The sequence below is a fragment of the Chrysochloris asiatica genome, unplaced genomic scaffold, assembly GCF_000296735.1.
Source record: "Chrysochloris asiatica unplaced genomic scaffold, ChrAsi1.0 scaffold00126, whole genome shotgun sequence".
Classification (NCBI taxonomy): Eukaryota; Metazoa; Chordata; class Mammalia; order Afrosoricida; family Chrysochloridae; genus Chrysochloris; species Chrysochloris asiatica.
The window spans coordinates 7,176,513-7,197,334 of record NW_006408644.1 but is presented as its reverse complement, the minus strand read 5'-3'; the positions used below and the strand labels follow the sequence as shown (position 1 = coordinate 7,197,334).

Here is a 20,822-nt window from a genome sequence, read left to right as displayed (position 1 = left end):
TGGAGTACTGATATACACAACAACATGGATACATCGTAAATACATTTTATGAAGTGAAAGAAGCCATACTTAAATGACTACCTACTATAGCATTCCATTTATATAACGTTCTGAAAAAGGAAAAAATAGGTGCACATCGGTGGTTGCCAGAGGTCAGGGGTAGCCTCAAAAAGACAGCACTAGAAAAGTTTTTGAAGTGATGAAACTGTTCTGTTGGTGATATTACCTGATTTTGCCCTTGTCAGAAATTCATAGTTCTGTAGATACACACAAAAGAGTTGATTTTATTGTATGCAAATGAAAAATACATTTAAAAATATGAATGTGTAAGATAGAGGAAGAAAGTGTGACATCAAAGAAGACTTCTTAGGAATGAAAGTTTGATGCCAGTTCAGAATTGAGCACAAAAGGTTATAGGGTTGCTAAGTCATAAATGCATCCTAAGGAAGCCTCATTGGCTATACAAAATAAACAGTTCTTTAGCAGCTTCAGGTTTTCAAGGGACAGTTATTAATAAGAGGAGGGCCACTTGCCCACAGATGCATACACAAGAATGGTACAGACTTGTTGGTCTAGGATTAGAAACACTAAAGCCCCAAATGAACTGATGCATTTCCCAAATCCTAAATGCACTAAGGAGTCCTGGTGTGATACTGTTGGATAAGCACTGGACTGCTAACTGAAAAGTGGCAGATCAAACCCGCCAGCTGAAACTGACACAATATTAGCAACAAAAAAACACACTAAAATCCACTGCCATCAAGTGAATTCTGACTCATAGTGACCCTACTGGATAGCACAGAACTCCATAGGGGTTTTGAGATGATGTCTTTACAGAACTAGACTAGAGCCTCTGCTTGAGGGCAACTGGAGAGTGATAACAGATGACTGTGCGAATAACACACCATGGTTTCTGCATTAGTTTTGAGCCTATGGCAGCGACACACAGCTGCTGTCTGGAGTCACCATCTCCAAATTACAAAAAGTCTCTTATACACTCACTACCATTGTGGAGCTGTTCGTTATAAGGTCACAAGACATGTCACAAAAACCTTACAAGGATGGCTGGGATTGCAACAATTACTCCTGTTTTAGTTCTCCCTTATATTATGCCAAGAAAAATAAAGATCAGATTGGAATGGATAGAACAAGCACACATGGCGAAAGGGGAATATGATCAAGATAAATGTGAAACAATAAAAGAGTATCCAGCTATTTTGAATCAATTCATATTTTCCAGTCCAGAGAGATCCTGACCTAAAGAAAACACGTTGGAAGGCTGCAGATAGGCAAATCCTATCCCAATGTTAATTAGGGAAGAAAGTAGTCTCTGGAAACTATTGCCTAGTGACACTGACAACACCAATAGTACAGTGTTCTAGAATTTTTTAACATCTGGTTTATATGTAGCTAGAATGAGAAACGGTGAACTCCAGGAATACTCAGGAACAAGTAATTCCAGACTGACCTCAAGTCCTTTAAGGGTAGGGTCACCAGACTGGTAGAGCAGGAGAAATAGTGGGTATAGTATAAGAAGATAAGTGAAGTATGTGACAATGCCTTTCACACTATTGATGTGGATGACAAGAAATATAGGAGACTACCCAAAATGGGGGTGCTACAAAGGCAAGAAGTGACTGGCTTACAGGCTCTCAAGAGGGAGCCCAGATCCAGAGGGCATGGAGGAAGGTAGAATCTCCACTGAGTAGTATCCAATCTGTGTAGGTGGCACTGATAAAAGGAGATGGGGATAGGTCCTTTGTGGTACAATGGTGAATAATTGTTATCAGGCCTGACTGCGAGGGTTGGAAATGTAAAGGTAGACATTTTGTAGCAAAAGGAGGGGAGTGATTGACTTTGCAGTCCAGGAGCGGAGGTCCCTGGAACCATCAAGAGTAGAGTGCGAGACCCTATCCAGAGAAGCAGTGACGCCAGTGATGGAGGCAGAAATGACAACGTGGAGAGATGGAGCAGCCGGAGAAAGGCTGTGTGCTGACGACCAGGGGGCAGGCTTGCAGGGTATACCCTTTGGTTGGTTGATGATACATGGAGGGGACTGTAACCATGGCAATAATGAAATGATATATGATAGGATGAATGTAAAGCTAATGTTCTCCCATGTAAACTATCACAAAATTCACAATAAAACATTCAAAAAAAAAAAAGAAATATAGGAGAGATGACTATATCGTTAAGGATATTCGCAAATGTCTCAACAATTGTACTTAAAGAGTGCTGATAGAAAACTGACACTAAGAATGTGGCTAAATATTGTATGTGATGCCTGGCAGGAAATATATTGAGTCTCTATTGTGTGCTAGGCACCATCCTACATGTTTTCCCTTTCTCACACATCATTTACTATATTTCTCCAAAGAACCTTGTGAGGTAGGTAGATGTTTATTCCCATTTTTCAGATTAGGAAGTATCTTGCCTAAAGTCCCTCAGCAAGTAAGTAGCAGAGCTGGGATTTGAACCCAAGCTTTGTTTGGCTCTAAAGCCCATTTGTTTTCTAACCACAATATCTGTCACTTTAGCATGTTAGCCTGCTATATTGAACTAAACATTTTAGTTTTGGAATAAATAATATATTCACATAGTACAAAACTATGTATAAAAGGTATGTTGTTGTTAGGTGTTGTTGAGTCTTTTTTCAACTCATAGAAACACCATGTGACAGAATAGAACTACCTCATAGGGTTTCCCAGACTGTCATCATTATGGGCCCTCACTTATCTGTCAGTTTGTTGTACTGTGGTGATTTGTGTGTTTCTGTGATGCTGAAGGCTAAGGACACTGGTATTTCAAATTTCAGCAGGGTCACCGTGGTAGGCAAGTATCAGTGTCCAGACTAAGAAGAAGGACCTGTATCTTTTAATCATACTATTCAATCTGTATACTGAGCAAATAATCTGAAATAATGGACTATTTGAAGAAGAATGTGACATCAGGATTAGAGGAAAACTCAATAACAACCTGTGATATGCAAATGATACAGCCTTGCTTGCTGAAAGGGAAGAAGATTTGAAGTATTTAATGATGAAGATTAAAGAGTACAGCTTTCGGTATAGATTATAGATTATATCTAAACATAAAGAGAGGAAAAAAAAAAATCCCACAACTGGACCAATAAGCAATATCATGATAAATGGTTAAAAGACTGAAGTTATCAAATAATTTCAGTTTTCTTACTTATCCACAACAAATGCCCATGGAAGCAGCAGTCAAGAAATCAAATCACATATGGCATTGGGAAAATCTGATGCAAAAGACCTCTTTGAAGTATTAAAAAGCAAAATATTACTTTGAAGACTAAGGTGTTCGTCCTCCAAGTCATAGTAATTTTTATTTTCTCATATGCATGTGATAGCTGGACAGTGGATAAGGAAAACTGAAGAAAAATTGATGCCTTAGAATTATAATGTTGGTAAATAATATTGAATATATCATGAATACATCTGTCTTGGAATCCAAATGTGCCGTGGGAATGAGAGTGGCAAGACTTTGCCTCATGTACTGTGGACATGCTATCAGGAGGGACCCTGGAGAAAGACATCATGCTTGGTTAAGTAGAGGGTCAGCAAAACAAAGGAAGAAGACCTTAAGCAAGATGAATTGACTCAGTGGCTGCAACAATAGTTTCAAACATGGCAATAACTGTAATGATGGCAAAAGACTGGGAAACATTTTGTTCTGTTGCAATAGGGTCGCTATGAGTTGGAATCAACTCAACAGTACTCAAAAACAGCAATTATGGGAGCAGATTATCAAGTCATTCTCACATGGAACTACTGGGTGGATTTGAACTACAGACTTTCAGTTAGCATCCAAAGGCATAACCATTGTGCCACCAGAATTCCTTATAAAAGCTAAAGCCAAACCCATTGCCACTGAGTCAATTCTGAATCATAGGGACCCTATACAACAGAGTTGAACTGCCCCATAGGATATCCAAAGCTATAAATCTTTAAAGAAGCAGAATGCCATATCTTTCCCCTGCCTCATCAATAGGAGTGGCTAGTGGGTTCTTCTTGGATCAACTATCAACACTCGCGGAAGTAGCAGTCAAGAGATCAGACGACGCATTGCATTGGGCAAATCTGCTGCACAGGAACTTTTTAAAGTGTTGAAGAGCAGAGATGTCAGCTTGAGGACTAAGGTGCGCCTGACCCAAGCCATGGTATTTTCAATAACCTCATATGGATGCAAAAGCTGGAAAGTGAATAAGGAAGATTGTAGAAGAATTGATGCCTTTGAGTTGTGGTGTTGGAGGAGAATACTGAAAGTGCCATGGACTGCCAAAAGAACCAATAGATCTGTTTTGGAAGAAGTGCAGCCAGAGTGCTCCTTGGAGGCCAAGATGGCTAAGCTTCGTCTCTCATACTTTGGATACTTTGTCCGGAGAAAACAGTCGCTGGAGAAGGATGTCATGCTGGGTAAGGTGGAGGGTCAGAGAAAAAGAGGAAGACCCCCAATGAGATGGATCAGCCAGGTGACATCATTGATGGCGTCAAGTGTGGCGGTGGTAGTGAGGTTGGCCCAGGATCGGACATTGTTTCGTTCTGCTGTGCATGGAGTCGCTATGAGTTGGTTCCGACTTGATGGTACCTAACAACAACAGTGGTTTCAAACCACCAACCTTTCTGTTAGCAGCTGAATGCTTAACCACTGTGTAACCAGGGCTCCTATAAAAGGTATACAAAGGTAATAAAAGTATTTTTTAAAGTTCATAGTACAAAAAGGTTGCCTCCCATTACCTACTCCCACATTTTCCCCACCAAAGAACCACTGTTGATATATCATTTTTTGCATATAAAGCAAATAGTGGTATAGATTCTTATTTTTCCCTCTCTCTCTCTCTCTTTTTTTAAACACATATGGTAACATTTTATGCCCACTGTTGTCTTCATTGTTTTCTTTTTAAAATTATGTATTTTAGAGATCTTTCCATATCACTACACAGCAAACATGCAATCTATTTAAATGAAATAACATTTATAAAGTACATAGCACAGTGCCTGTCCAGGTTCAATGAGCTGGAAGGTGAAAGACCTGGGATTTGAACTCAGGTCCATATTCTCTACTCTCTGTTCTGTAGCTATCTCTTTTCAGGGCTTATAAAGAAAAGGAAAGACTGACAACAGAGTTGAAAATCCTTCTCATGATAATCTTCAGATAACCCAGCAGAGTGACTAGTTTGCCTGGCATTTAGACAAACTGTAAGGAAAGCAGCAGCTCAGAGAACTGAGAGCAAACCTCAGAGAAGGGTTCCTGATTCTAAGTTACAAATTAGGATAAAGAATGAAAGAAAAATCAAGATCTGTGAAATGGTACCAATAGACAGTTTGCTCCAAAATAATTTTAAGTTTTTAATGATTAGTTCTTCTTTTTGAAACAGTAAGCAAATTCTTTTATGAAAGAGTTGGAATAAGATTGGTTTGGGTTTTTATTTCCTGCTCTGCCACCTTCAAGCTGTGTGACTTCAAATTTCACTTTCCTGATTTATAAAATGTTTGTAAGTGCCATCAAGTTGGTTCTGACTCAGAGCGACCTTGTATAAGGTTTCTTAGGAGCAGCTGGTGGGTTTTTAACTGCTGACCTTGCAGTTAGCAGTCCTGTGCTTATCCTACAGTACCACACCAGGACTCAGATTTGTAAAATAGGGGATAATAAGTCAGTGTCATAGGACTGTTGTAAAAATCAAATGAAATTATGTATATTAAATAACCCTGGTAATGATATTCCCTAAATCTGTGTCTGAGTTTAAGGCACCATTCTATTCCTTTTTGAGCAACACCACACTAGGATTTCCAGAATTGTTTCCAGCCTATGCAGTTAGACACCACTGCCACCTGGAGACACCATCTCCAAATTACAGAAAGTCTCTCAAGGCGCACCTTTCCAGAGCTGTTGATTATGAGATCACAAAAATTTTACAAGGGAGGCTGGAACCACAAGTTATACTGTTCCCTGCTACCCCCTCCTCACTCCTCACTGATAACTTCAACTTGTTGTAAGCCCTGAAACTTAATTCCAAAGAGAGCTGTGAGACATTAGGTTCCAAGACCAAAGGCCACTATGCAGCTTATATTTTTCTAAAGAGCTTTATGCTCATTTAAAAATAACCAATGAGGTAGGCTAGGAGCCCTGGTAGTGTAGTGGATTGCAAGTTGGGTTGCTAACCACAAGGTTGGCAGTATGAATCTACCAGTTGCTCTGAGGAAGAAAGAGGAGGCTTTCTGATCCAGTAAAGATTTACAGCATTGGAAACCCTATACAGGGTCACTATGAGTCAGAACCAACTCAGTGGCACACAACAATGAGGTAGGCTAATATAGGGGTGCCAGACATCTTGAAAGTAACTTCTTCATCAGTTGCTTTTTTCTATTTTCTTCTCCCATTCATAAAAACCAGTTGCAGTGAGTTGACTCAGACTCATGGTATCCCCAGGGTAGAACTGTACTTCATAGAGTTTTCAATGACTCCTTTTTTAGAAGTAAATAGACAGGTTTTTTTGTTTTGTTTTGTTTTTTTGAGGTACCTCCGAGTGAATTCAATCACCACCTTCCAGGCAGCAGCCTAGAGCATTATCTGTTTGCACCACCCAGGGACTCTCTCCCATTTAAAGTCTCCTACAAGCTGGCTTCTGCTCCCTGGATGCCAACCAGTCTCATTTCTTGAGAACCTAGTTTTTTACATGGCTCTTTTGGAGTGTCATACATGACCCCTTCTGTTAAAGAGATAATAGTTTTGTTGAGGGTAATAAAAGCAAACCAATGAGGCAGTATATAATGAATGCCAAACAAGTGGTCTAGACAACAAAAATTTATTTTGGAAGAGGTAAATGGTAGGCACTCAATAAATAATCATTAAATAAATGGATGAAATAATGAATGGGTGAGAGAAAGCTCAGTGTGGCATACAAGGGGGTTTCTAAAAGTTTCCTGGAAAAATACCGTTATCTTTTAATTCAAGTTTTCCACAAACTTTTTGAAGTTCCCTTATAGATTTCATTTGAGGAAAAGGGATAATACATTTCAGAGTTGGAAGGTGAGAAGTTAGATTGAGGTTAGAGTCTTAACATAAAAATGGTCACAGTAGCCCACCAGGTTTTGGGAGGGACAAACATGAGCCACAGAATATAGGTAGGAGGCAATGGCCACTATTCATGTTGTTGTTGTTTAGTGCCATTCATTGGTTCCAACCCATAGCGACCCTGTCTAGTGTTTCTGAGGAGCAGCTGGTGAACTTGAATCACCAACCTTGCAGTTCAGATGACTTTGCAGTCTGGCGCATTAACCCACAGCGCCACACCAGGACTCTATTATTCATGTATGCGGTACTAAAAATATTAACACCATAGATTAATAAAGAAATTATAGGTCTTGGTGAATAACTCGTGAGAAGCTATGAGGAAAAGGAACCATTAAAGGCAATGGTAGCCATTAATGGTAAAATTGAGGTAATTTTAAGTCCAAGTAGTTAAGAGAATTATGGTATCATTAGCAGACATGAGACGGTAAGTTGATAACACCTTTTAGGGAAGATGAACTAATTTGTTTTAGACATCTCCCATTGGAAATGTTCAGTAGCCGAGGAACTCAGGAGACAGGTCAGGGTTGTCCAAAGTTCTGTTTCCAGCCTCGTTCTCTCTCTTGTTATCATTGGAGAGCTCATCTTCTTTCTTGGCTTCAGTTATGATCGGGATATAATGAGTCCAAGGGAGAGGGATTAGTCTCACTGCTGCTGAGAGACTAAACAGACTTAAGTTCAAGAAAAGGACATGTAATTTGGTCATGAGAAGAGACTGTGATCTTCAAAAGATATTGTTTCAGCATGAAGATTTGTGAGTGAGTAACAAACTATAGAGAGTTTAGGAGTTAGTGGGTGCTAAGGCCAGGAAGCGGAGTCCTGGTATGGCGCTGTAAGATAAGCATTGGATTGCTAACCACAAGGTCAATGGGTTCAAACTCACCAGATTCTCCTCAGAAACCCTTTATAGGATCACCACGAGTAGGAACTGACTTGACAGTACTTAACAACAACAGGGACAGGAGGCAGTGTTTGTAGGCCATTTGGCAATGGAAAGAAGATAGTTAGAAGGTAGCCAGAAATAATTTGTTGTTGTTGTTAAGTGTCATAAGTTGATCCCAACTCATAGTGATGCTGTATAGGGTTTCTGAGGATCAGCTGGTGGGTTTTAATCACCAACCTTTCAGGTAACAATACAGTGCTTACCCTACAACACCACACCAGGTGGAACTCTGCAAATTTTTCATGTGTGTGTGTGTGTTTTCAGAGTTAACCATTTACCTTCTTCTTGTCAAATATGTTTGCTTTACCTTCAGTTTGAGCTCTGCAATAGTTGATCTCTTACCTTCCCTCCTTCCTTCAAACTCTCTTCTGTGACTAAGCGTCATCTTTCATGACCCCTTCCCTGACTGCCTTTTATTAATTTCTATTGCATTTACTGCTACCACATAATATGATACATATTACTCTGATTATCCCATACCTGTATAACCACTAACATGTCTTTTACCCTTGCTGGTTCTTCTACTACTCATATCTGTAGATGTCTTCTAAGGCTCTGACCTTGGTCTTCTGCTCCCTCAAACAGTTTATCCATTAAACTGATAACTCACAAAGCTTAATCTTAATATTTACAACTGCCTATAGGACATTTTTGGAGTCCTGGTGTGGCACTGTGGGCTAATGCACCAGACTGCAAAGCTGTTTGAACTTCAAGGTTGGCATTTCAAGCTCACCAGCTACTCCTTGGAAACCCTATACAGGGTCGCTATGAGTAAGATCCAACTTGATGGCACTTATAACAACACTCAATCATCTGTAGTCAACATTGTTGTAACAGAATTCTGAAGAATGTCTCTGACTCAGGCTCTACCTCTCCATAAACATAACAAAGTCATGTTCTAAAATTATCATTCAACACATTACTCCACTGTACAAGAACATAGGATGAATCCTTATGGCTCTAAGCACAACAATTAAATTCTTCTGCAAGGTTTACAAAGCACAGAAACAGAGAATCTAATTCTGGAAATATTTCCTATGTAATTCTCCTGCCTCTCTTTAGAAGGTCCCTAGATCATGGGTGGGGCCTTTACTAATTTGGCCTCATTCTTTATATTCAACTTTGTTATTACTCCCTTCAAAGCCCAACCCCTCCAGTAGAGTTGGTTTCTTCCTAGCTCCCCCATCTAGTGCATGTCTTACCTCCATGTCTCTGGCCACGCTGCTTTGCCTGGATGGATTCCCCTCCTTGTTCCAACTTTCATAATCCTATCCATCATTTAAGGCCTAGCCTAAATGTTAACTTTCATGACCACTTCCCTGGTTTCCTTTTCTTGCTTCTATTGCATTTATTAAGGAGCTCTGGTAGCGAAGTGGTTACAAATCAGGCTGTTAACCTTGGGTCAGCAGTTCAAAACTACCAGCTGTTCCACAGGAGAAAGATGAAGCTTTCTGCTCTAGTAAAGGTTTACAGTCTCACGTGAACTCACAAACTCCTAGAAACAAATGAGAATGAAAACACAATGTACCAAAATCTTTGGGACACGGAAAAAGTGGTGCTGAGAGGACAATTTATTGCAATAAGCACACACATCCAAAAAGAAGAAAGAAACAAAACTAATACTTTAACACAGCATCTACAACAATTAGAAACAGACCAACAGAGGGAACCTACAGCCACCAAAAGAAAAGAAATAATAAAAATTAGAGCAGAAATAAATGAGATAGAAAACAGAAAAACTATAGAAAGAATCAACAGCACAAGAAGCTAGTTCTTTGAAAGGATTAACAAAATCGACAGAACATTGGCATACCCAACAATAGAAATACCCAATACATTGGCATACCCTACAAAAGACAAAAATAACTCGCATTAGAAACCACATAGGTGATGTCACAATGGAACCAAAGCAAATCAAAAGGATAATAACAGAAGACTATGAAAAACTGTACTCCAACAAATTTGAAAACTTACAAGAGATGGATACATTTTTAGATAAACACGACCTACCTAAACTTACACACAGAGAAGTAGAAAATTTGAACAGACCCATAACAAAAGAAGAAATTGATCAGGTCATCAAAAAACTCCCAACCAAAAAAAGTCCATGCACAGATGGCTTCACTGGTGAGTTCTACCAAACATTCAGGGAAGAGCTATCACCAGTTCTACTCAAATTATTCCAGAATACAGAGGAGGATGGAAAACTTCCTAAAACATTTCATAAAGCAAGCATAACCCTCATACTAAAACCAGGGAAGGACATCACTAAGAAAGAAAACTATAGACCAATATCCCTCATGAACATAGGTATAAAAATTCTCAACAAAATCCTAGCCAACAGACTCCAGCAGCACATCAAAAAGATAATACATCATGACCAAGTGGGATTCATATCAGGGATGCAAGGATGGTTCAACATTAGAAAAATGATCAATGTTATCCACATGTAAACAAGAAAAAAGAAAAGAACCACATGATCATATCGATTAATGCAGAAAAGGCATTTGACAAAATCCAACTTCCATTCCTGATAAAAACACTCAACAAAATAGGAATTGAAGGAAAATTCCTCAACATAATTAAGAGCATATATACAAAACCAACAACCTACATTACTCTCAATGGAGAGAAACTGACAGCCTTCCCTCTGCAAACAGAAACCAGACAAGGATGCCCTTTGTCACCACTCTTATTCAATATTGGGCTGGAAATCTTAGAAAGAGCTATATAGCAAGACAGGGAAATTAAAGGCATCCAAATTGGCAATGAGGAAGTAAAACTCTCTCTATTTGCAGACGATATGATCCTATAGGTAGAAAACCCCAAAGACTCATATAAAAAGCTACTAGACTACATAGGAAGATTCAGCAAAGTGGCAGGATATAAGATCAACATACAAAACTCAGTTGGATTCCTCTATACCAAAAGAGACCTACAAAAATGGAAGAATATACCATGCTCTTGGATAGGAAGACTTAACATTGTGAAAATGTCAAGACTGCCCAAAGCAATTTACACACATAATGCAATCCCAATCCAGATTCCAACAGTATTCTTCAAAGAGATGAAAAAAACAATTACAAACTTTGTGTGGAAAGGAAAGAGACCCAGGATAAACAAAGCACTGCTTAAGAAGAAGAATAAGGTTGGAAACCTCTCACTCCCTGACTTCAAAATTTATTACATGGCTACAGTGGTCAAAACAGCTTGGTACTGGTACAATGAAAGATACACTGATCAATGGAACAGAATCGAGAATCCGGAAATTAACCCATCCACATACAGCCAACTGAATTTTGACAAAATACCTAAATATATCGCATGGGGAAGTGATAGCTCTTCAACAGATGGTGCTGGCAGAACAGGAAAGTGATATGCAAAAGATTGAAACAAGACCTTCACCTCATGCCTTATATAAAAACCAACTCAGCATGGATTAAAGACCTAAATGTGAATCCCAGAATTATGAAAGCCATCAATGAAAAAATAGGGTCAAATGTGAGGGCACCTAATTCAGGGAATACATAGATTACCAAACATTTTTATAAACTACACAAACAAAAATAGACAAAATAGATGATTGGGACATACTAAAAATTAAAAACTTATGTACATCAAAAGACAGCACCAGAAGAGTAAAAAGGGAACCCACAAAATGGGAAAAAATCTTTTGCAATAACACATCAGACAAAGGACTCATTTCTAAAATATATAGTAACCTACAACACCTCTACAAGAAAAAGACAAATAACCCAATTTAAAAATGGGCACAGGACATGAACAGACACGTCACCAAGGAGGAGATCCAGGTAGCCAACAAACATATGAAGAAATGTTCATGATCACTAGCCATTAGAGAGATGCAAATCAAAACAACAATGAAATATCATCTCACACCAACAATAACAGCAAAGCTAAAAAAAAAAAAATAGAGGACAATAAATGCTGGCAAGGATGTGGAGACTCTGCAACTCTCCTACATTGCTGGTGGGAGTACAAAATGGTCCAACCTTTCTGGAAACCTTCCTTAGAAGGTTGCGAATAGAAATACTTTATGATCCAGTAATTCCTCTACTTGGTATTTACCCACAAGAAATACAAGCCATAACACGAGCAGATATATGCACACCAATGTTCATAGCAGCACTATTTACAATAGCAAAAAGATGGAGACAACCAAAAGTGCCCATCAACGGAAGAATGAATAAACAAAATGTGGTACATACACACAATGGAATATTATGCTACCTTGAAGAATAACAAGGAAGCTGCAAGCCACTGCATAACATGGATGAACCTTGAGGACATTTTGTTGAGTGAAATTAGTCAGTCACAAAAGGAGAAATACTGCATAGGACCACTACTGTAAAAGACTAAGAAAAAGAACCCATACTAAAGGCGGGTGGGCTGGGGTGGATTCTTTGCTGGGTGCTGGGATGTGGAAGGTAGGGTGAGGGGAGGAAGGGGAAGTTGGAGCACAGGGTTGAGAATAGATACAGGATAGTTTGGGTGCTAGGGAAGGGGGCAGTTCACAAAAAGGGGGAGAGGAATGGAAGAACAAAGCAGACAGGAAAACAATTAGGCAGGTTTGCATGGGCTAAGTGGGACAAAGGTAAATAATGATGTATGCACAACCTTGGAACAACTGGGCTCTGGGATACAGGGATTGAGACATGGTTGGAATGTGCAAAAGGGGGGAAATAATGTTAAGATGCTTGGCTGTCTTTTGAATCTTGGTTTCCCTGGCATACCGTTATAAAATAGACACTTGAGGGGGAGAGAAAGGAATAGCCAAAAATACCACCGTAGAAAGCTTGTAACTCCGTTTTCTGCCTATAATTGATTATTGTTGTTGTTATGTGCCGTGGAGTCGGTCCCGACTCATAGCAACCTTGTACAGGGTTTCTGAGGCTGTAAATCTTTACGGGAGCAGAAAGCCTCATCTTTCTCCCGTGGAACAGCTGGTAGTTTCGAACTGCTGACCTTGTGGTTCGCAGCCTGATTCGTAACCACTAAGCTACCAGTACCTAAAATGGGGCTACAACATGCCCAGTGAAGGAGGCTTCCTGCAGAGCCTTTGCATTACATAAGACCATAGGTGGAATCCTGAACCCTATCCAGAATCTTCTGAGGTGCGAAATTTCCATTTGAAAGGACAAGCAGACCAGCCTGCAGCCCCTAGAAGAACAGAAGATAGTTCTTGAAAGAAAGGCCGACAGGAAAAATAAAAACAATAAAAGCAGTCTGACTGAGTACTACAAGAACAAGCAAGTTGCTCGCCCAGGAGACATCAAGCCAAGTGGTCGAGTCCCCTCAGAGCAAACCCCCTTCCAAGACTAAGACTCAATGGGAATACACGCTCTTATTGGTTTACCACGTTCCTCACCGATAAGGGGAAGTGAGGGAAAACCAGCAATGAAGCTGTGAGCTAAGCCCTACAACGTTCAACAGACTCCTGTGAACCCAGGGGTAGGGGTGGGGTCGGAGGGCAGGCTTGCAGGGTTGGTTGATGATGCATGGAGGGGATCATAACTATGGCAATGAAACGATATACGATAGGATGAATGTAAAGCTAATGTTCTCCCATGTAAATTATCACATAATTCACAATAAAACATTTAAAAATAAACCAATAAGAGGACTAAGGGTGGGATTCACCACTCTTAATCACACCAACACCTTGATCCAATTTACAGGAGATTTCCCAAGGGTGTGGCATACAATACCTTTTATCTTGCAAGAGACAAAACGAGAGAGACAGGAATAGAGAAAGAGCGACCAAGTACCACCAAGGTAGAAGAGCCAACAGTGAAGTGCACAGAACCCTGCATTGTGGAGTCCCTAGATCTAGAGGAAGACTGAAGCCAAGACACATGGAATCCCCAAGGAATGCTGGGCCTACAGATGCTGAAAGGAGACAAGGACATTTCCCCAGATCCAGTGCTCTGCATTCGGACTTCTAGCCTCCTAAACCATAAGAAAATAAACTTCTGTTTCTTACTGCCAAAAAAAAAAAAAAAAAAAAGATTTACAGCCTCGGAAACCCTGTACATGGTTTCTATGAGTCGGAACTGATTTCACGGCACAAAACCACCATCACCACCAGTGCATTTATTGGAGTCCTGTTGTGGTGCTGTGGACTAATGCATTGGACTGCAAAGTCGGTTTTAACTACAAGGCCGATGGGTCAAGTTCACCAGCAGCAACTTGGAAACCCTATACAGGGTCGCTATGGGTTGGAACCGACTCAGTGGCACTTAACAAAAACAACTAATTACATTTATTAAGGAGCTCTGGTAGCATAGTGGTTACGAGTCAGACTACCAGCAATTCAGTGGGAGAAAGATGAGGCTTTCTGCTCCTGTAAAGTTTTACAGCCTCAGAAACCCTGTGCAGGGTTGCTATGAGTTGGAACCAACTCTACCACCCACCACCACCACCACCACCACTATTGCATTTATTGCTACCACATAGTTTCATACTTACTTACCCCATATGTGCTATTTTTTCACTCCATCTCCCCCAACAATGTAAGCTCCTTGAAAAGGACAATACTATTTTAGACTTTGTATCATCCACAGGCTTATTTAGCACAGGATTAGGCATACAGTAGGTTCTTACTAATTTACTGTTGTTGTTGTTGTGAAGTGCCGTCGAGTCGGTTCCGACCTATAGCTACCCTGTATAGGGTTTCCGAGGAGCAGCTGGTGAGTTTGAACTGCCGACCTTGCAGTTCAAATGGCTTTGCAGTCTGGCGCCATTAACCCACAGTGCCACACCAGGACTAGTAATAGCAATTTTAGGGTTAGAGAGAAGTCACGTTGCAAGTCAGTAACCAAATTTGCAATGAAAAAGTCACATTCCCTGATTCCCTGAGCTGGAATTTTGGCACTCTACGATGAGCCAAGCCGGAGTCCTGATGTTGCTCTGTGGATTAATTCGCTGGACTGCAAAGTAGATTTGAATTGCAAGGTCAGTGGTTCAAGTTCACGAGCCACCCCTCAGAAACCTTATACAGGGTCGCTATGGGTCAGAACTGACTCAACAGCACTTAACAATAATGAGCCAAATAATAATGAGCCAAATCTGGATGAGGGATGCTTTAGAAAAGACTCTTCCTGAGCCTAAGGAACAATGAGGATTACCTCGGTAGTCTAGGGCAGGAGCCCGTGGGACCTCTTCAGCATATACTTCATTGTAGTTTTCATCTGGATAGTAACCTGAACCTAGAATGAAGAAAACAATATCAGAATGATGTATCAATTTCTTACTCAAGTCCTTCCCTATCTTCCTCTCACCCAACTTTCTCCCTGAGGCACTTCATGAGTGAGAAGCCAGGTTACTATTTAATGGAAACAATTTTGTCTTGTAAATCAGCAAAACTATTGTGGGCAAACCTCAGCATCTCAAATGCATAGAAGGTAAGCTCATGGGGGTTGGGGTGGGGGGCTCACTGGTAACATTAGAACTCTTTATTGAAAAAAAAAATGAACTTTTTTTTTCTGTAAAGGTTTTTCTTTTGTGGGGGAAGGGGGACACAGTGGACAGGGACCTGCTCAGTCCTTCTTGGCAGCTGCTTTCCTCATGGCGGCCAGGACGTTGCTGAGCTCTCGCTTCCTATTAGCTCGGATGTGTGTCCCCACCCTATTCTTGATGAACTTGAGTGCCCGCTTGTCCTTGGAGAGCTTGAGCAGCTCCATGGCCCGGCGCTCGTGAGGCGCAAAGCCATATAACTCCCGGATCATGTCCCACACAAACTTGGTGAGGTGCCCACGGTGGCGGCTGTGCCTCGGCTTGTTCATGTTCTTGGTTACTTTGTGGCCCTTGTTGAGGTCAATGGACATAGAGTAGCACACAGCCATGGCTGCTTTTCTTCAATGGCTGCTGGAACTTTTTAATCATCCATCAATCTGGACTGTATATGGCCCATTTCCTTAATACAACACACGTGATTTGGTGAGACACTGATAACCAAGCTCTAAGGATTGACTGTTACCCCAAGTAGAAGTTAAAAACAACCTTAGTAAGGGTCTTCCTACTAGTGGACAGGCCTGCTCACAGTCATAAGAAGGAAACAATTCTTCAAACTCAAACTAGCCTACAGGTTTCCGTAGCTGGGAAGGGTATATCAAGGCCGAGAAAGATGACTCAAAAGGCAAAGGGGGAACCAGTACACCAATGTTCATCACAACACTTTTCATAATAGCCAAAAAATGGAAACAACTGAAATATCTATCAACAGATAAATAAAATGGATAAACAAAATGTGCTACATACATACAATAGAATACTACTGTCATAAAGAGGAAAGTCCACAACATGGATGAACCTCGAAAACATCATTCTAAGTAAAATAAGGGAGTCCTGGTGTGGCACTGTAGGCTAAGCACTGGACTGCAAACCACAAGGCTGGTGGTTCAAACCTACCTGTCACTCCTCGGAAACCCTATTAGTTGGAACTGACTCATTGGCACTTAACAACAACAATAAATAAATAAAATAAGTCAGTCATTAAATGACAAACTGGTTACTAGGGATGGGAGGTAGGGGGAAGAGAGAGCATTTGCCTTGAGGGCATTGGGTTCATGTTAATGGTGGTGAAATAACTTCGAAAAGGATAGGGATAATGATTGCACAACATGAAGATTGTAATTAATGCCACTGAATTATACATGTAGATGTTGTTTTTAAAAAACAAAAAAGAGCAATGGGGAATAAGAATAGTTTTATGAGCAGTTTGTACTGGCTTGGAGCAAAGAAAAGGCAGAGTCATTTGGAGAAGCTTCCAGGTCCTCTAATCAGGAAGAGCCTTAGCAGGGCGCCACTGAGCCAGAGAACATTACTACTCTGCCCCCCATCATCCCATTAACAGGCCTAGTCCCTGGTGGAGGCAGGCCTGTGGCTGTCTGGGAGACTAAACCGTGTGTTCTACCAGACTGCAGGAAATCGGTCATGAACAAGAACTAATTAGAAAACAACTTGGTTCTTTCCGGAGCGAAGTTTCCGGAAGCCCTCTTTTCAGCCTTTCTGAGCCCTAAGGCATGCACAGGAATAGGGCAGCCAGCCGTGCTTTAGTCAAAAGACAATTCCCCATTTCCAGGATAGGGTGTGCTTCCTGGACAGGGCTTGGTTTAAGTGCTGGAGCTCTTTGGTCTGTGTAAACACTCAACCACAAACTCCCCTGCCTCCTCTCTGGGAAGAGGCACAGAACCCCCTGCACTAAAGGGTGGAGCTGAGAGCTAGATGATGAAGCTCTTCCATTCCCCACAAGCCCAGACTGTGGGTTGGGGGGTGTTGGCAAACCAGTCTAACTTGGTGAACAAGGGAAGGAATCAAATTGAAAGTTTGTGTTATGAAATCATGTCTTCGTTGGTTTGCCCTCATTCCAGAGGAAAGAGTTCATTTTTGTTCTTTCTTTTCTCCATTTTGTTCTGTTTTCCCATTTTAGTTTTCTAACTTTCCTTTATTTCTCCATGTACCTCATCTCCCTTGCTTTCTCATTTCCCATATGGGAGATTTCTTTGGTGGGGCATGAAATTCTTGTCAGCTGTTTCAATTTAGTATTAGCCTCAAAGCCTTATGGCTCCTGTAAACAGGAGGCCAGATGTGTGTGATTCACTCAAGCATTAGACCTCCCCAGTCCTGATCCAGAACTAGCTTGTGAGGAAGTGCCCAGGGGGATGCAAACCTCTGATTACCAGAAAACAGGAGTGTCAGAGGCATATGGCTGGATAACAACAACAAGGAAAACTGCTAATATTACTCACTATATAAGCTATGTAGTTGTTGTTAAGTTCCATCGAGTCGGTTCTGACCCATAGTGACCCTGTATAGGGTTTCCAAGGAGCCACTTGTGAGCTTGAACCACTGACTTTGCAGTTCAAATGACTTTGCAGTCTGGTGCAATAACCCACAGCACCATACCAGGACTCCATAAGCTATGTTAAGCACATTATATATTGTTGTCTTAAGTGACCTGTATAGGAGTTCCGAGGAGCTGCTGGTGAGTTTGAACCACCGACCTTGTGGTCCAATGCATTATCCTACAGTGACACACCAGGGCATTACCTCATTATGCCACTGCAATATCTTAATGAGACAAATACCTTTATTACTCTCCACTCTACTGATAAGGAAAATGGCTCAGAGAGGTTAAAAGAGTTGTCCAGCTAGATACACTCCAGCCCAGGTCTTTTGGCCCCTAAGCTCAGACATTCCACTGAAGATGGTTGTAGGGGAATAATTTTTATTCCATTAGGGATAAAGAATTAATCCCAAATATTTCTTTTAATCCAGGATTTTTACTCTGTATGTGTGGGATCAAAAGCCACCTAGCATTTTACATTATTTCAGAATGACAGAGGATGTGGGATAGTAAAGGGGAAGACTCAGTCGTATAATTATAGTCTCCACCAGGGAGCAGGGTGCAAATTTGCTTTGTTACTGGAATGGGTTGGGTTTATTCTACTTCTGTAAGCCTTCCCATTTCTCTTGTGTTTATGTATATTGTTGTTAAGTACCGTCAAGCCATTTCCGACTCATAGCAACCTTGTATAGGGTCTCCAAGGAGTTTGAACCACCAACCTTGTAGTTGAAACTGACCTTGATGCCCAGCTCTTTATCTGGCAGTGCCACTGTATGATAAGCACTGGACTGCTAACCTCAACTGAGCCAGTTGAGCTAGCATTGAAGGGTAGGAGAAATGGAGCCAGATTGCTGGAACTTCACATTTCATTCATCAAACAACTTTGTAAAAATAGAAGATGGTAGAATGTGTGAGTTTTCAGGTCTGTTAGAGATCTTACCAGCCTCACCAGGTTGAATTCTTCAGGAGTGGTGACTCTGATAATTCCTATGGAAATGGGGAATGTGTTTACAAGCCCTTTGAGAACCTCAAAAGAACCTAGGCTTTTAAAAACTGCCCTTTCCTTAAGACTCCAATTGCTCAGGTTTCCATCCAGGAAAGGTAAAAGTCTTTGTAGTCCCTAAGGTATCATGCTGCTGCTGCTACTGCATGCCATTGTGTTGGTTCTGACTCATGTTGTTGCTGTTGTTAAGTGCTGTCTAGTCGGTTCCGACTCATAGTGACCCTGTATAGGGTTTCTGAAGATCAGCTGGTGAGTTTGAACTTCCGACTTTGTGGTTTGCAGTCCAGTGCTGATCCTACAGTGCTGACCTTGTATAAGGTTTCCAAGACTGAAAATCTTTACAGGAGCTGAAAGCCTCATCTTTCTTCCATGGAGTGGCTGGTGGATTTGAACAGCTTACCTTGTGATTAGCAGCCCAATGAGTAACCCATCATGCTACTAGGGTGCCTGTGGCATCACACAGGTGTTTAAAATTAGGCAATAAACTATCTAACCTCCATTCCCTAGCCCTATGGTCTCTGGATGGGTTTTGTTCTTATGTACTTGAACTGAAGCAAGGAGGAGAAGAAGCAAGACAGTTGCACATATTCTCTCGTGGGTATTTGGGGCTCCTTTAGCCCCAGTGTGTACTCTGCCAAGGGCTTGACTGAAATTCCTTCATCTCAGTGTTGGCCTTGTGCTTTCCCCCCTACCAAGTCAGGTTAAACCAAAGAGGGAAAGAAGTTTGCATATTTATTTGAAAGTTTCATGCAGCTGTTCCAGACAAACAGAGCTACTGCCAAAGTCCTCCATGAGGAGCGAAGGGCATGTGGAAAATCTTAGTTGCAATGACTGTGGCTGTGATGGGAGCAATTTGTTATTTACTCATCTCTGGATATTTTCCTAACCCCATTGGTTGGGCCTGTCTCCTTCCTCTATTACCCGCCCCACCGCCCACCCCCAAACCCCTGTGAGGGTAGATACTGAAGGCCACAGAATATTCTTTGCACTTGGAATGCCAGTGGGGCCCCATCAAACCCCTGTCTGCCACTTCATTATCTTTCCATCACCCCTCCTCCTCTCCCTTCCCCACTCCTCACTGAGTCTGTTATTTCAACTCCCTATGTCTCCAGGCACTCATATGAGTAGAAATCCACTCTAAGGCACACAACAACAACAATAACATGTCTCCAGGGGAGAAGGGTGATATATTCAGAAAACTCCATCTCTACTAAAGTAAGGAACAACCCCGAAGAAACTGGGGAATTCTTGTTTAAGAGAATGTGATCTGTATTGCCTTAAACATCTTTGGCAGATTAACAGAAAGGGGCTACAAAAATCTCATCCTCTAAATAAGGCCTGGGAAAGGAGAAAGAGAGAAACCCCAAAAGTAAGAACAACAGAGAGAGAAATTGATTCTTGTTTCCCTTAAAAAATATTGCCTTTTGCCTTGCTCCCTTATTTTTTCCCAAATGAGATATGTGGCTCAAGTACTATTTTTGTGGTCTTGAAAAGAATATTAAGATTTGACCCATAAAGGAATTAATATTAGAAACTGGTTTTTAGAAAGCAGGTAAGACAATGACCACAAAGGTCATCTTATTCAAACTTTTCATTTTTGTGGGAGTCTAGACTATTTTTAAATATCTCTTGTTAAACAACCCAAACCCATTTCACTCAAGTCTATTTCAACTCATAGCAAACCTATAGAACAGAGTAGACTTGCCCCATAGGGTTTCCAAGTTTGAAATAACTATGGAAGCAGACTATCGCATCTTATTCCTATGGGTTTGAACCACAGACCTTTCGGCTAGCAGTTGAGCATTTTAATCACTGTGCCACCAGTGATTAAAAAACCATATCAAATCTGCTGTCGAAGTGATAACAAACCTACAGTTAAATGTAGAACTGTTCCATAGGGTTTCTGAGTCTGTAAA

The 20,822-nt window shown here is 41.0% G+C and overlaps 1 protein-coding gene and 1 pseudogene across 1 annotated transcript in view; both read right to left on the bottom strand.

The window, feature by feature from the left end:
• Positions 1–20,822, bottom strand: part of SRPX2 (sushi-repeat containing protein, X-linked 2) — a 37,185-nt gene that overhangs the window by 15,934 nt on the left and 429 nt on the right. The window contains exon 2 of the mRNA XM_006869092.1: positions 15,184–15,264. Coding sequence (XP_006869154.1) covers positions 15,184–15,264 — 81 coding nt within the window. The remainder of the gene's footprint in view (positions 1–15,183; positions 15,265–20,822) is intronic.
• On the bottom strand, positions 15,595–15,900 carry LOC102823866 (annotated as a pseudogene).